Genomic DNA, 16,279 nt, shown 5'->3' with positions numbered 1-16,279 from the left:
ATTGATTGCGTTACGAAAGCGTATAAACCATATATCTTTCTGGCGGGGTCCCTCCCACTGTCCGGGGGTCACCAAGACCAGGTAGTTACCGGGAGGACCACGTAACACAAGGGAAAAGTGGAGGTCATGGAAATCACAGAGGAGGAGGTGCAGACAGCATTCAAGAAGATGAAGAAGGGAAGGGCACCAGACATTGATGAGGTGTGTACATAGATCATTGTAGTAGGAGAAGTTGAGTCAGTTGGACGAATAGGCTGTTGAATGTAAAAATGAGAGAGGGTTAAATTCCGAAGGATTGAAGGATAGGGTGAATTGTGCCGCTATGGAAGGGGAAGGGTGATGTTCAAGATACAGGGATACACAGGGGGAATTTCACTCCTAATTCATGTCATGGAAGTGCTGGAGAGGATTCTGGATGGGAGGATAAGGAAGAATGTGGAGATGCAGATTGGAGAAAAGCAGCAGGGGTTTATAAAGGGTAGAGGGACGACAGTTGGGATGTTCATGCGGAGTCAGCTGGTGGAGAAGAGGTTGGAGGTACAAGGTGAAATGGCATTGGGATTTGTGGACCTGGAAAAGACCTACAACACTGTTCTGAGAGAGACGGTAATGGCGACACTGAGATTGATGGGAGTGCTGAAAGCAGAAGTTATATTGGTGGAAGGGATGTACAAGGGAAGTGTTTTGATTAATCCTAGGAGTTGAATGTGAAAATCAATTTGAGGCAGGGAAGCTCTCTCAGCCCACTCATGTTTACCAAGGTGATGGAGCTAGTAAGCAGGAAGGTAAACATGAGGGGTGTTCTGGGGAGGATGTTGTATGTGGACAATCTAGCTGTTGTGTTGGAGAGTGGACAGGAGATGCAGGGGGTACTGGGGGAGTGGAAGGAGGCATGTGGAAAGCACGGGCTGAAGATGAGTATGAAGAAGACTTACGTGATGTGGGCCGAGCAGCAGAGAAAAGAAATAAATATCAGGTGAGAGCGGAAGGAGATCAGACAGGGAAATAGGTTTGAGTATCTGGGGGGAGCAGTGACCGGGGACAGGAAGATGGAGGCGTAAGTGCGGAGGAGGATTCAGTTGGGTGCAAATGCGTGGAGGAGGGTGGAGGGATTAATGGCAGACAGAAAGATATCAAGGAAATTGAAAGGAAAGGTTCTGATGTGTTGTATATCACCAGCCTACCTTTACGGTCTGGAGATGGTGGCACTGACAGAGAGATAACAACAGAGGCTGCAGGTTTGAGAGTGTCAGAAGAACAACTGGGTCAGAAAAATTGCGGGAGTGAAGAGGGTGGAGAGAAGGAGAATGTATGAACTGAGGAAGGAGATTGATGCGCAGATGAGCTTGATGGGGAGATTGGTGAAATGCCGGGTGAGATCGGCTGGACACTTTGTGCAGATGGAGGAAGACTGAATGCCAAAGAGAGCGGATAGGTTGAGGGAGCAAAGTAGGAGGAAAAGTGGTAGACTGCATTTGAGATGGGTGGATTGTGTGAGGAGGGATATCAGTAAGGTGGGGGTGGTTGAAGAGAGTTGGCTAAGGATAGAGGGAAGTGGAGGAGTATCATGGTCAAGGCAGGGCAGAAGATTAGTGCCAATGGACCTCACCCATTATGAAGGTAAGAGGAGCCAAACAAGAGCAGCACGAGGTACGGCACATACTTCCACCAGGCTGAACAGTTTATATTTTGTATCCCACATATGCCGGATCTGGATTCGCACCTGAACCAAAATCTCATCAACTTGTTTTTGTCAACTAACCAACTCATCCATCTGGTTTTGTCATAACTCATCCACAACTTTTTGAGATCTCATGCTATATATCGTTTTTGGCCCTATCTCTCAATAGTGAAGAATCACACAAAATGATCGGATCCGCATCCGGATACGGACCCGGATCCTCACCAAAATCGAATCAATTCTTCCTTATCTCACACCCAACCTCTCCACCAAATTTTGTCCGAATCCGTGCACAATTTTTAGAGATATCCTGCTCACAGACAAACAGACAGAGGTGAAAATATAACCACCATCAAACCTTCAGTGGTGGAAGTAGTAACCATGAAAAACCACCAAAAGAAAACAAGTAAACGATACCGAAAATTGTTTGCCACAACATGTCCATGAGTGAAGAGACATTTGTCCACATAATGGTCTTACCAGAATTGTGCAGTTTTATGATGAGTTTGATGACACCAAGAGCAGTTTCAAGCATTGGCAGGGGAAGAATGGCTGAGTTTGCCAAAAGTTCAGAGAGGTATTGCTGGAGTTTTAGCATCAAATTGTGATCTCCCATTGCTTTTCCATAGTCTGCCATGGTGACCATCACTCGGGCCAGGGTCAGGTTCAGACTGATTATGAAGTTGGGTGTGACCTCAGGAATGAGGCAGCTCCTGAGAACACATGTGCCAAGATATGAAAAACAAAAGACATGAGTTGTTCAAAATAGCCACAAGCAAGTTGTGCTTCCATTCTGTGGACTGAGAGTGCCACCTTGTGGCTGCCATTTTAAATTAAAAGGACAAAGAAGTTACAAAGTTAAATTTCAAGGAACTTCACAACTTTATCATGCATGACGTTCAACACCATACCATTTGTTTTCCTTTTTCTTTCCTTGACGTTGTTGAATAGTTTCACAATGTGAGTAAGGAAATCGCATCATGAAATGCATCTTTAAATCGGAGAAATAAGTAATGCGAAACCATTTCTCCTGCAGACAAGGAAAAGGGGAGTGGTGGGAAATGGGAGGGGTGGGAGAGGTCGATTCGTCAAATTAATCAGGATGTTATCACATCAATGTCATGCGCCACTCTATGATTTTACAACAGTACTACAGTACTTTTTACTACAGTGCAACTTCCTTTTGGGATGATAAAAATTAAAAGATCAAAACTAGAATGCATCCCAAAATGCAAAAAAACTAAAAGTCCTCAACTACACCCCAACCCTCAGTCCTCAACCACCCACCTTCCCCCTCTCCTCCCACTGAACTCCAAGTACTCAACCCCTGTGCTGACCCATAGTCCTCAAGCAGGCCCAAAACTCAAGTCTTCAAATGCTTCCCCACCCTGGTTTCAAATGACCTCCCCACCCGAAGTCCTCAAACCACCCCCTGCCCACAAGTCCTCAAACCACCCACTGCCCACAAGTCCTCAAACGACCCACTGCCCCACAAGCCCTAAAAACCCTTTCCCAACTCTGTCCCCTCTCTGCCTCCTACCACATCTCTGTCCTCCCCTCCCCCTTTCTTCAAGTCCTCAGCTCCCCATACCCAAACCCCAAATCCTCAACCTCCCCCCCCCCCTCCCTCCCAATCCAACCCTCACAAAGCATCAAATTAAGTCAGCCCCACTCTTACCCTCCCACCTAACCCCTCAACCTCCCTCGCTCAACTTCCAGTGCCTCCCCACCCACCCCCCCCCCCCCCCATCCCCAAAGTAACTCTGTCCACCCCACCCTTTTCTTCCTGTTCTTAACAATACTCATGTTCCCGTGTGATGTGAAGAACAATGTTAAACGTAAATAAAACAAGTCAGGAAACGACGATGGTTCACGAGCAAGCGGTATTCAATGACAAAGGACGGACTATAACCGAAACAGGCCCGGACAGGCCAGGCCCGGAAATGTCAAAACGAAGGTTACTGACCTTGAAATGAGATAGAAAATAATGTATAATCAGTTATGAGATTAGTTAGCTACACAATACCGAAAATTCGATGCAAAATGAAATGAGGAAAAAACAAAAATGAAAAATGAAAAATCGAGCTCCGTGGGGCTAGACACATGACATTGGCCTAACCAAATACCGAAACCCCTGTCAGATTCCACCAACTCCCTCAGAGAAGATGTAGCTTGAACTCGATTACCCCCTAAAAAGACATCTTTTTCGGGCGTGGCTCCGCCCAGAATGGGCGCAATACGACCACTCTAGGCAGGACACAACTAGATCATGATATCAACCTCCCACCCAAGTTTCACCAAGATCAGATAATATCATCGGGTAGTTATGCTGCGGACAGACAGACACACAGACAGACAGACGCACACACATGACGAATATAGTGGTCACTTGATAACTCGTGAACCAAAAACAGGAGCTGACACTGTTGGTCTCACATATTTTGGGTGGTGTGAGGACTCGATCTGTATAATATGAAAGCTAAATCTTTAACTTTTTTTGAAATATCGCGTAAAAAGCCTAGTTACTGAGATGGCTGCCATTGCAAGATAATTTAGCCAATCACAGCCATGATCTAATCAGGTTGAGATAATGTCATGAGATATAGATATTTGCAATATGAAAGCTAAATGTTCACCGGTTTTTGAAATATCGCATACAGAAAAGTACATGGACAGATGATGTGTTGGTCAGTCGGTCGGACAAAGCTCGGTCGGACAAAGCTCATTTTAATGTCCCCAGTCTCCGACCTTGTCAAAGGGACAGGGAGCAAAAGGTAATATACAATCTAAACTCATCAGACAAAGAGTTTTATGATATTGGTTATATGTTCCCTGGTCAATTAGTTCAAGAGAATATTGTCGGACAGACAATCAAGCAAACAATAAAGATGTCGTGCATAGCAAGATACTTTAACGAATATCCAAATAAACAACAGGTTCAATGAAAACTATTCAAAGGAAGCAATTTGGCAATTTCAAAAAATTGACATATCAAGTGTTCTGTTCTATACATGATTGAATGTTGTGGAGAACAAATTTGGGCCTGTTTTTGTGGCCTGTTTTGAAAAAAAATTCAAAGAATTTGTTTTGTGGCCTAATAAATGTTTGCATGTTTTGGATTGCCTTGGCCTTGACCTTCGACTAATTCTGACCACATATAACTCACAAATACCACACATATGTGTGTATACATAAGCTGTGCAAGTTTCAATTTGATATCTTGATAATTATTGAGGTATGGTAATAATAAAATCACAAAAACTCCCATTTTATTATAATGGGGTGGAATTGTTGTAATGGAAACCGTTAACATGTCAAAACGGCTCAATCGATATTACTGATTAATTGTTGAACCAAGTATGTGACCGAATATGCAAATTCCTGTTCAAATTTCAAGTTCACGGGATGAAAATTGATAACTTCATGTGACCATAACCTTTGAGCCTTTGAGCCATGATCTCAAAAATAATATGCTTCCAGATTTTATTATATTATTATACAGTGAAACCTTGACTTACGAGTTTAATTCGTTCTGTGACCGAGCTCGTAACTCAATTTGCTCGTTTCTCAAATTAAATTTCCCCATTAAAATGAATTGAAATGCTATTAATCCGTTCCAGCCCGCCAAAAACCACACCAATTTTTTTTGAAATATACAGTATATATAAAAATATCTCGCGCTTTATATTTCACCTGTATGCAGCATACAAGTTGGCAGGATGGCCTGGACTGGAGGTACGCACACTTGACTCTAAACTGTCCAGCCTGGGTTTGAATCCCGACCCAGCTATAACCTGTCATGTCGGTGTTTCACAGGCAGGGTGATTCATCAATGTGTGTACCGCTAAACTGGGCGCCCCGTTTGCGTCCCATTAGTTGTTGGATGTTAAGGATCTCACCGTGTTTTCCACAAAGAGAAGGCGAGCTATCGCCGGCACTCTGAACAAGTTGTGGCCTGGCATGCTCTTCTCCTCTGCCGTTATATACGTCCTCATCGGCATCTTTTTCCAGAAGAGCCCTGTCTCGTCACAGTTGAAGATTTGCTGGGGGATGTATCGTTCGGCTTCTATCAGTTCGGCAAAAGTTATAATAAAATCTTCAGCTGCCTTCACATCCGAGCTTGCTGCCTCACCATGCCTGACGACGGAGTGAATGCCGGTCCTCTTCTTAAAATTATCAAACCATCCCCGACTGGCTTTGAATGACTTCCGATGCCTCGTCCGTTGATGTTCCCGCCGCCTGCTGCACCAAATCCCCGTAAATGCCTCGGGCCTTCTCACACATGATGCTCTCGGTCACGGTATCTCCTGCGAGCTGCTTCTCCGTCAACCACACAAACAACAACTTCTCCATCTCTTCATGGACAGAGGTCCGGAGCTTTGAAATAATCTTAACGCCCTTGGCTGGCGTTACAGCCTTTATCGACTCCTTCTGCTTCAAAATCGTACATATCGTAGAAGTACTACGATCGTACTGCCTCGCCAAGTCAACAACACGCACACCTCGCACACCTCGCTCATGTTTTTCGACGATTGCGTGTTTTATATCCAAGCACATCATCCTCTTCTTCTTCTTCTTCTCAGCACTGCCCTTGGCACTTAATTTCTTAGGACCCATGGTTAAAACTAAGAAATTTTCCAAAATAACAAAAATGCGAAAACAAAGTAGCAGCGATATACGGCAGAGATGCTTGCACGGCAAGATAACCACGTGACCTGAACGCTCGTTGGGCCACCTAGTGGCGGGTGGCGTAAGCTCGTAACTCAGATCTCGGCTCGCATCACAAAGCAAAAAACCGCCCGAGCGACGGCTCGTATCTCGGAAAACACGTAAGTTGGTGCACTCATAAGTCAAGGTTTCACTGTACTTGGTCTAGGCTCGTGTACGAGCTAACACATAAAACATATAATAAAGGGAGCGGAAGACAAGAGGGGGGGAGAGAGAGGGAAGCACAACAACAGCAGAGAACAGAGACATCAGGAGATCTGTGGAAGAGAGGGCTGGGGCAGGGTACACGGGATAAACAAGATAGACACTACAAGGACTTTCAGGAAAGAAAACGGGATTTGAAGGAGGTGGATTTGGTGTGGATTAACGGGGGTAGAAAAGATCAAGGTTTTGGATGGGGGAAGATATGAGATGGTGGTGAACAACTGTTTAGAAGACCTGGAGGGGAGAGTGGGATTGAAGAGAGTGTGGGAGTTTGCTCCAGAGGCGGGAACCGCAGAGAGTCTTCATTTTGACAGTTTCACCAGAAGAGGGTTGCTGGCAGACCTTGTGCGTCCTTCAGGAATATTTGGGGGATAGAGCACAGATAGAGCAGGGGGTGCAAGGCCGGAGAGGAGTTGGTAGAAGATAGAAAGACCACAAACTTGCCTGCGGCGAGAGAGCGAAAGGCCCTGAGAATCAGCTTCTCATGGGAGATACGAATGATCCTACAAGTCTTGGTTTATAGAGCATGCCACCAAGCTAGGTGTGAGGCAGGAGTACCAGCCCAGAGGGGAAAGCAGGACTCCATCAAACTGAAGATGAAAGCTTTGTAAGTGGTGAGCAGCTTCGTAATGCCAAGGAAGGACTTCGCACGACGGAGGATGCCCAGTCGGCAACTAGCTTTGGAGGCCAGCTTGGAAATGTGGTTTTCCCAGGAAAGATCATGGCAGAGAGTGAGACCCAAAAGCTTGAGTGAAAGAACTTATTTGAGAGAATTGTTGAGGAAGTAGATGGGAGGGTTTTCCAGATGGTTTTTTTGGAGAGACATTTTGATTGGTGAACCAATTCAGTGACCCAATATGTAAATTATTGTTACGTTTGTAGGGGGTAGGCAGCGATTACCTTAGTCCAAGTAGAATTGCATATGTAGTGTTCTCCGACTGTTGTGAATAAGAAGAAACCCCATGTATCATAAGTAGGGATCCGGAGGACCGTATGTCGTGTAAGAGCGTATCTTTGTTCCCATCATGAGGGGTGGGGTTATGTTAAATAGTTTGGGATTATGGGCAATTAATCCCTTGTATGTAATGGCCTCTGTTATTTTTCCTCTGTTCCTTATGACACCAGCAGCACACACACATATATATCCAGGCAATCGCGCATTTATAACACTAAATAAAAGCGACCGGAACCGCGACATTCAACTACCGCTGGTGCCGCAGCCGTCACATCGCAACACAAGCAGGCAGGTCTGGGAGGTCATGCCCTGAAGAGCAGTGATTGGTCTGGGATTGATTGGGGCAAGGACTGCTAAGATGGGACAAGAGGATTGGTGGAGCATACATGATGACGTCAGAGCCTTGAGTATAAAAGAACGCTCTCCCCGACATTTTGTCGTCTTCTTCTCGTCCTCTTGCCTCTTGTTTCTTGACCCTCTTGGCTGTCCCTCTTGAAGACAAAAGACGTTGTTCAGACATTTTCTGCCCCTTACACCCAGGAATTCATAGCGAACGGTGGCATTTTTGCTCTCTTGTGTGGGACATTGGTGCTGTGCAGTTGGCATTTCATATCCCTAACTTTGGGTTTCGACGATCGTGAGGAAAGGTGGCCGCGGCTCGTGGACTCCGGTGCGCTTGGCCGTGGCTTCGTGACAGCTGACGGCCATGCTGAGTGAAGCAGAGACAAGTGGACGGGCGCGGCCTGCTCGCTGCACGCTTGGCGGCTAGAGGAGCGAACTGTGCACGGAGGCCTGGTTCCCGCTCACGAGCTGCGTGGCAAAGCGTGCTGTTCCCGCCAAGGACGCGGTGGTTTTGACGATTCCCGACGGGATTCAGAAGCCGCTCGCAGCTGAGTACACACCAACGCATTATTTACTTTCATTTATTTATCCCCTTTGTGTTGTATACGAGTCTGTATGGGGGCACTCCATTTCGGAATTTAGTTTTACTGGGCATTCTTTTGTTACCGACATTTTCTTCAATAAAGCCGGTATATTTGTACATTTTAATTCTGTGTTGGGTTCGAGTTGCTTATCGCAGGTTCGAAGAGTCCGGGTGGACCTGTGAAGGTAAGTTCGTCATTCTCTTTTCCCTCGCGTGTAACGAAAGTTCGCCAATGAATTGAACGCCTCGGAGTTAAAACTCGTTTGGTCATCCGTTGCCGTGTGGTGTTCACTACAGGGTAGACACACGACGTTATGTTAAACCAAGCAGAGTATCCAACCTCTGGGTGGGTGAGATTTGTACATAACGTGCTGAAAAAAGTATTGTCTGTGTATTACAAGACGACTCCATAGATGTTGTTGTGGTAAGTGTCCAATGGGGTCGAAATGGTCCAGATTGTCTACAGGTCCAAAAGTGTCATCTCCCATCCACATACAAGGCTTTCATCCACAACTTGATGGATAATTTCTCGCCCCTCAGCGCTGGCTCCCCTGCCTCACATATTTCTTAGCCTAACTCCGTGGAAACCAGGCCCTCACCATTATTGCAAACTTCTGTGATGAAACTCAGTCTAGGGGTCTATCACTTCGCCATAGCAGACAGGTTGGCGGCTTCTGTCTTCTACCGCCTCCTCTTTGGTCTTGCACCCTTTGCCCTTTCCGTGCTTTGTTCCTCTCTCCCTCCCCACCCCCTCCCCACCCCCCCCCCCCCGTTTGCAAGGCAAACATGATCCACCATCAACCCCTTGTGGCAAAACGACCTAAATCCAGGATTACTGCTCACCTCCACTGACTTCATGTGACCATGACCAGTCCGCTTTTTTCCCCAGCTGTGGAACAAACTTCCACATTAATTTCAATCTCATTCTTCCCTCCAGGTCCTTAAGACAGCTGTTGACCACCATCTCTAATCGTCCCCACTACAAAGGCATTATATATTTGACTGTTGTGAACACCTCTTCCTCTTCCCCTTCCCTCCCCTCCCCTTCCCTAACCCACCCCCCCCCCCTTCCTTACCCCCCACTTCCCCCAGTCCCTCTTCCTCTCAAATTTCAAGTTTTCCCTCAGTTCGTGCAAGTCTCCCTTTATCTCGGCCTTCATCTCTGCTGTTGGTAACCCTCTCCCTCTCTCTACTGTTCCTTTTGCATTTCTCTACTGTTCATTTTGCGTCCAGATCCATTCAACGTACTAGCTCTTCCACGATCCTCGACTATGTATATAAATATATATGTATATAAAAGGTGGAAAAAGTGCAAATGGTGTGAGGGTTTGAAGGGACAAAGTGGTCCAAAGGGTCTATTAGCATATATAAGCATCGACAGTGCCTTCAGAAAGTATTCACACCCCTTGACTTTTTGACAGTTTGTTGGGTCACAGCCTGAATTTAAAATGGATTAAATTTAAATTTTTGGTCACTGTGCTACACAAAATACACTGCAATGACAAAGTTAAATGAATATATTTTTTACTAATTTATTAAAAGTGAAATACAGAAATATCTAATTTACATAAGTATTCAGCCCCCCGAGTCAATGCTCCCTAGAAGCGCCTTTGGCAAAGATTACAGCTTCAAGTCTTCTTGGGTATGTCTGTATCAGCTTTGCACATCTAAATTTGGGGAGTTTCTCACATTCTTCCTTGTAGATTTGCTCAAGCTCTGTCAAGTTGGATGGAAAGCGTTGGTGAACAGCAATCCAAGTCTTTCCACAGATTCTCAATGTGATTCAGGTCGGGGTTTTGGCTAGGCCACTGAAGGAATTTCACGTTCTTGTTCTGAAGCTATTCCAGTGTTGCTTTGGCTGTATGCTTGGGGACATTGTCCTGGTGGAACATAAATCTTCCCCGCAGTCTAAGGTCTTTTGCACTCTGAAGCAGGTTATCCCGAAGGATTTGTCTGTATTTGGCTCCATTCATTGTTCCCTCTATACTTAGAAGTCTTCCAGTCCCTGCCACTGAAAAGCATCCCCATAGAATGATGCTGCCACCATTATGCTTCACGGTAGGGATGGTGTTAGATGGGTGATGAGCTGTGCTCGGTTTCTGTCAGATGTAGTACTTTGCATTCAGGCCAAATAGTTCAATTTTCGTCTCATCAGACCGCATAATCTTTTGCCTCATGCTTTCAGTCTTTTATCTGCCTTTTTACAAACTCCAGGCATTTTTCTTTTTCCTTTTTCTCAGGAGTGGCTTTCATCTGACCACTCTCCCATGAAGCCTAGATTTATTTAAGGGCTGCAGAGACTGGTGTCCTTCCAACAAGTTACCCCATCTCAGCCAAGGAACTCTGTAGTTGTCAGAGTGGTCATTGGGTTCTTGGTCACCTCCCTGACCAAGATCCTTCTTTCCCAGTTGTTCAGGTTGGTCGGATTCCAGCTCTTGGAGGAGCCTTGTTAGTTCCATATTCTTTCCATTTCCTAATGATGTAGCTCACTGTGCCCTTGGGAACTTTCAACACTCGAGAAATTGTTTGATACCATTCCCCAGATCTATGCCTCCTCACAATTCTATCTTGTAGTTCTACGGAGAATTCCTTGGACTTCATGGTGGAGAGCTAAATTTGGAGTGTCATGGCAAAAGGGTTGAATACTTATTAACTCAAGACATTTCAGCTTTTCATTTTTAATTAATTTGGAAAATTTTCTATTTAAAAGAGTCAATTTTGACTGACATTATGGGGTTTGACTGACACTGAAATACATGTGTAGATCAGTGACAAAAAAATCTCAATTCAATCCATTTTAAATTGAAGCTGCAACAGAACAAAATGTGAAAAAGTTAAGGTGTGACTACTTGATGAATGCACTGTATAAGGTCTATAAACATATATCAGGGTCTCTGAGTGTTGATTTAAGCAATTGAAGGCGGTATAAGGGTATTTTCCAATAGTAGTTAGTTCCCTAGGAGGTCGAAATTAGTGTAAAGGATCCAGGCGGTTAAATAAATATACATTGAATCCTCGTCGTATAATATCTGCTACTATTTAATTAACTGGTATAATTCCATTACTACCCTTTTCAACAAGTCTGAGTGCCCATATTCTGTCTACCACCACACCTTGCAAAGATCCTGTTGAGAATCCTGGAAAGGTTAATTCAACAAATATAACTACATTAAAGCAGGATACATGCACGAATGATAATGGCAAATAAAATAAACTTCATTCACTCAACTCCACTTCACCCAACTGTAAAGAGCAATATGCATTTGAACATCAAGTCACACCGACTTTATGGACAAAAAGGTAAGACCAAAAAGTGTGATACAGGAACAAAGCACTGCAATAGAGTGTCATTGCGAGCCCATCATTTTCTTGAAATTTATTGTGGCATAATGGGCATAACTATTATCAGTGGCATAATAATTTCTGCTAAACCCCGAGTTTCCATTTCTCTCCTTTCCTGTACTTCTCATATGCAACCAGCAGGTGGCATTTCAGGATTAGATTAATTAATTAAAGGAATATTTAAAGCGGACATAGCAACACGCTCTTTCGCTCTTTCTCCTCGACGTCATAGTGATAATATTCAAACCAATGGGTTTGCAAAGTTATCGTTAGAAACACAACGCTTACAAAGACAGAGTATGTACTTTCTTTAATTTGGCAGTATTCATTTTAAAGAGTTCCAATACATAGAAGCTGAGCAAGATAAATGTGGAAAAACGCCAACTCATATTAATCAAACAGAATCCAGAGCATCTTCGGGGTACCAGTGGCACCATAACACAATGTAAATTCCCAATGCTGCCACGGATTGCCTTTGATCTCCACTTTGATTCCCCTCCTTTTCCTTTTCCACCACCAATAATGTGTCATCACAAATCCCTAGAACCAAAATGTCTCTGATCTGTAGGCTCGAGGAACAGCGGAGGGTGTGACAAACCAAGTGCATCATTGATCCGTAACCCACATCATTAATAAATTGCCCACTTAAATTAGCTCCCACTCCTGCTTTCAGTTCAACCTATTCACCAATTATTATGCAAACCCAAACTTGAACAAGGAAGAAAGAATATCTTGCAAAAGCAGTCATTGCATGGGAACTGACTTTGCCCATGTCAACTACAATGAATTCCAAAAAACTGCAAGCCCACTATGGAGAGCAATCTTTCAGAATACGACACCAAGGACCTCTTTATGATTGTTTGTTCTGGGTGCCATTCATACGAGAGAAGTATCCGTAAGTTGACAATGTATCTGTAGTGAGGCAGCTGCAAGTGGTATATCAAAAAAGTACATGCAGGTTGACTAATGGCCAATAATGGAGCAAGTGTTTGTATGTATGTATGTATGTCCGCTCTTCACCCATTGGTTGGACAGCTGACCTGACTCCACCCACAAATGTAACCTGAAATACTTAACCTAAAGTACCCAGAGGACCCAAAAGACCCTCCCCAAGCCCCCACCCTCAACACACAGAGGACCTACAAGACCGTGAAGAGCCAGAGGACCCAAAAGACCCCGAGGACCCTAAATAACCCATGGACATTAAATAACCCATGGACCCTAAACGCCACAAAAGACCCCGAGGACCCAAAGGCCCCAGAGGAACTAAAAGACCCCAAAGATCCCAAAGACCTAAAAAAAAACGAAAACCTAAAAGACTGAAAAGACCCAATGGACCCAAAAGACACAAAATACCCCAAAGACCTCAAATACACCAAAGACCAAAAAGACCCCAAAGACCAAGAGGACCCAAAAGACCCTGAAGACCCAAAACACTCCAAGACCCTTAAATACCCAAAATACCCCAAAGACCTCAAATACACCGAAGACCTAAAATACCCAGAAGACCGAAAAGACTGAAAAGACTCAATGGACCCCAAATACCCAAAATACCCCAAAGACCCAAAATACCCTGAAGAACCCAAACACCCCCAAAGACTCAAGATAACCAAATGACCCTGAATACCCAACAGACCCTGAAGACCCAAAATATTCCAAAGACCCTTAAAGACCCAAAATACCCCGAATACCCAAAAGACCCTTAAATACCCCCAAAGACTCAAGATAACCAAATGACCCTGAAGACTCAAAAGACCCTGAAGACCCTTAAAGTCCCCAAATATCCAAAAGACTGAGAGGACCCAAAATACCCTAAAGACCCAAAATACTCCAAAGACAAGACAACTAAATGACCCTGAAGACCCAAAATATCCTGAAGCCCTCAAAGACCCCAAAGACAAGAGAACTAAATGACCCTGAAGACCCAAAAGACCCAGAGGACCCAAAAGACCCAGATGACCCAAAATATTCCAAAGACCCTCTCAAACACCCAAAAGTCACCAAAGACACAAAAGACCCCAAAGACCCAAAATATCCCAAATATCCTTGAAGATTCAAAAGACCCAAAAGACCCTGAAAACCCTTAAAGACCCAGAAGACTGAAAATATTCCAAAGACCCTTAACAACCTTGAAGAACCAAAATACCCTTAAAGACCCCAAAGACACAAGAAAAACAAAAGACCATGAAGACCCTTAAAGACCCAAAATAACCAGAGGCCCCAAAAGACCCTGAAGACCCAAAATACTCCAAAGACTCTTAAAGACCAAAAATACCATGTAGATCCCAAAGACCCTTAAAGACCCCAAAGACTCAAGATAACCAAATGATCCTGAAGACCCAAAAGACCCTGAAGACCCTTAAAGACCCAGAGGACCCAAAAGTCCCAGATGACCCAAATATTCCAAAGACCCTTAAAGACCCAAAATACCATGTAGACACCAAAGACCCTTAAAGACCCCAAAGACTCAAGATAACCAAATGACTCTGAAGACTCAAAAGACCCAAAATACCATGAAGCCCTCAAAGACCCCAAATACAAGAGAACCAAATGATCCTGAAGACCCAAAAGACCCTGAAGACCCTTAAAGACCCAGAGGACCCAAAAGACCCAGATGACCCAAAATATTCCAAAGGCACTCAAACACCCAAAAGTCACCAAAGACACAAAAGACCTCAAAGACCCCAAAGACTCAAAATATCCCAAATATCCTTGAAGACCCAAAAGACCCCGGAAACCCTTAAATACCCCGAAGGCCCAAGAGAACCAAAAGACCCTGAAAACCCCGAAGACCCTTAAAGACCCCGAAGAGCCAGTGGACCCAAAATACCCTGAAGACCCAAAGAACTCCAAAGACCTTTGAAGACCCAAAAGACCCCAAAGACCTAAAAGACCCTGAAGACCAAATAGACTGAAAAGACCCAATGGACCCCAAAGACCCAAAATACCCCGAAGACCCAAAAGACCCCGAAGACCTAAAGGACCCCAAAGACTGAAAATATTCCAAAGACCCTTAACAACCCCGAAGACCCTTAAGGACCGCAAAGACCCAATATAACCAAAAGACCCAGAAGACCCAAAAGACCCCGAAGACCCAAAAGTCCCCAAAGACCCTTAAAGACCCAAGAGAACCAAAAGACCCTGAAGACCCAAAAGACACTGAAGGCCCTACAAGACCCAAAAGATGCTGAAGACCCAAAATACTCCAAAGACCCTCAAAGACCCAAAATACCCTGAAGACCCCAAAGACCCTTAAAGACCCCAAAGACTCAAGATAACCAACGTGAGGTCCTAAACACTTACACACAGTTACTTACACACTCCATCATAAAATGCTTTTATTATTAAATAAATCATCATCATATACATGCACTGTATAAAGCCTGGTGTTGGCTTAGCGGTTAGGGTGCCAGCTTGAGATCCTAGGGTCCTGGGTTTGAACCCCGGTCGATTGCTGAAGTAACACCAGGGGGGTTGACTCAGCGTGTCATCCTTCCGAGGTCGGCAAATTGAGTACCAGCTTGCTGGTAATTCCCTGGGTGTCGCAAGAGGCGACTAACAGAGTTGGCGGCAGGAAGGACATCCGGCCGTAAAACATTGCTTCAAAAAAGGGGACCACGGTGCCCAAAAAAGGCCAACCCCAGCTCTGCGGGAAAAAATGGCCTCTAAAGGCTGTTCTATATATACATACACTGTATATGAAAAGCCCTTGGTGGTCTACAATACTGTATTTTATAACACCGATGGCACTTATAAAGAGTGAAACATCTGAAAATGACTGTGTCAGACGGACAAATGAAAAGGAAAACTGATAAGACAATATCTGAAATACGGGAGAAAAAAGGTAAAATTGCGACAAGATTGTTAAAATCGGATCTTGTCGATTTGCTTTGAAGGCACGGTTTCCACGCGACTCATTTCATTGAGCTTCCAATGATGACTGTGGCTGCCGTTTGAACAGTTTGGGTGTACTGGTGGTATTTTGTATTGCCATTGACATGAGGTGGAGGTTTTGTTGGAAATCTTTTGGGAGATTAATTTCTCTCCATTTCTCCCCAACATTCACACCTCTCAAACATTAAATATTGAAATACTAACTCAAACTTTGGAAGCAGCTGCTATGCTACCTTTCACAACACACTTTAACTTCTCCGAACACCAATCACCTATGCTTTCGCTCACCGCTCAGTTTCTCTTCATTCGGGGTGGAGTCAGGCCAGCTGTCCAGCCAATGGGTGTAAAGCAGTGGGGTGTAGTCAAATCAGCTGAAAACTGATCCATGTATAATATGTGATATTTTCTAAGTTCAAAAACGGCAAAACTCCGTGAATAACTGGTGAAATGCCCCAAAACTCAAACTTGTTTTTTTAACTTATCATAATAAAGCCAAGTACCAAGTTTCAGGTGAATATGTTAAAGGGTATGGGAAAAAAAAGTCTGGAAA

General features: G+C 44.4%; 1 protein-coding gene across 9 annotated transcripts in view; it reads right to left on the bottom strand.

Moving 5' to 3' along the window:
* TEX10 (testis expressed 10) overlaps positions 1 to 16,279 on the bottom strand; it is a 289,903-nt gene that overhangs the window by 248,873 nt on the left and 24,751 nt on the right. For all 9 annotated transcript variants that reach the window (XR_013624128.1, XM_078782092.1, XM_068123101.2 and 6 more), the window contains exons 6-7: positions 2,593 to 2,711; positions 2,162 to 2,394 (exon numbers count right to left, since the gene is read on the bottom strand). Coding sequence is in view for 8 of the 9 variants with exons in the window: in XM_078782092.1 (XP_078638218.1) it covers positions 2,162 to 2,394; positions 2,593 to 2,711 (352 nt within the window). In the remaining variant the exon portion in view is untranslated. The remainder of the gene's footprint in view (positions 1 to 2,161; positions 2,395 to 2,592; positions 2,712 to 16,279) is intronic.

The sequence above is a fragment of the Myxine glutinosa genome, chromosome 7, assembly GCF_964187855.1.
Source record: "Myxine glutinosa chromosome 7, kmMyxGlut1.1, whole genome shotgun sequence".
Lineage (NCBI taxonomy): Eukaryota > Metazoa > Chordata > Myxini > Myxiniformes > Myxinidae > Myxine > Myxine glutinosa.
This window is presented reverse-complemented; position numbering and strand designations above follow the sequence as displayed.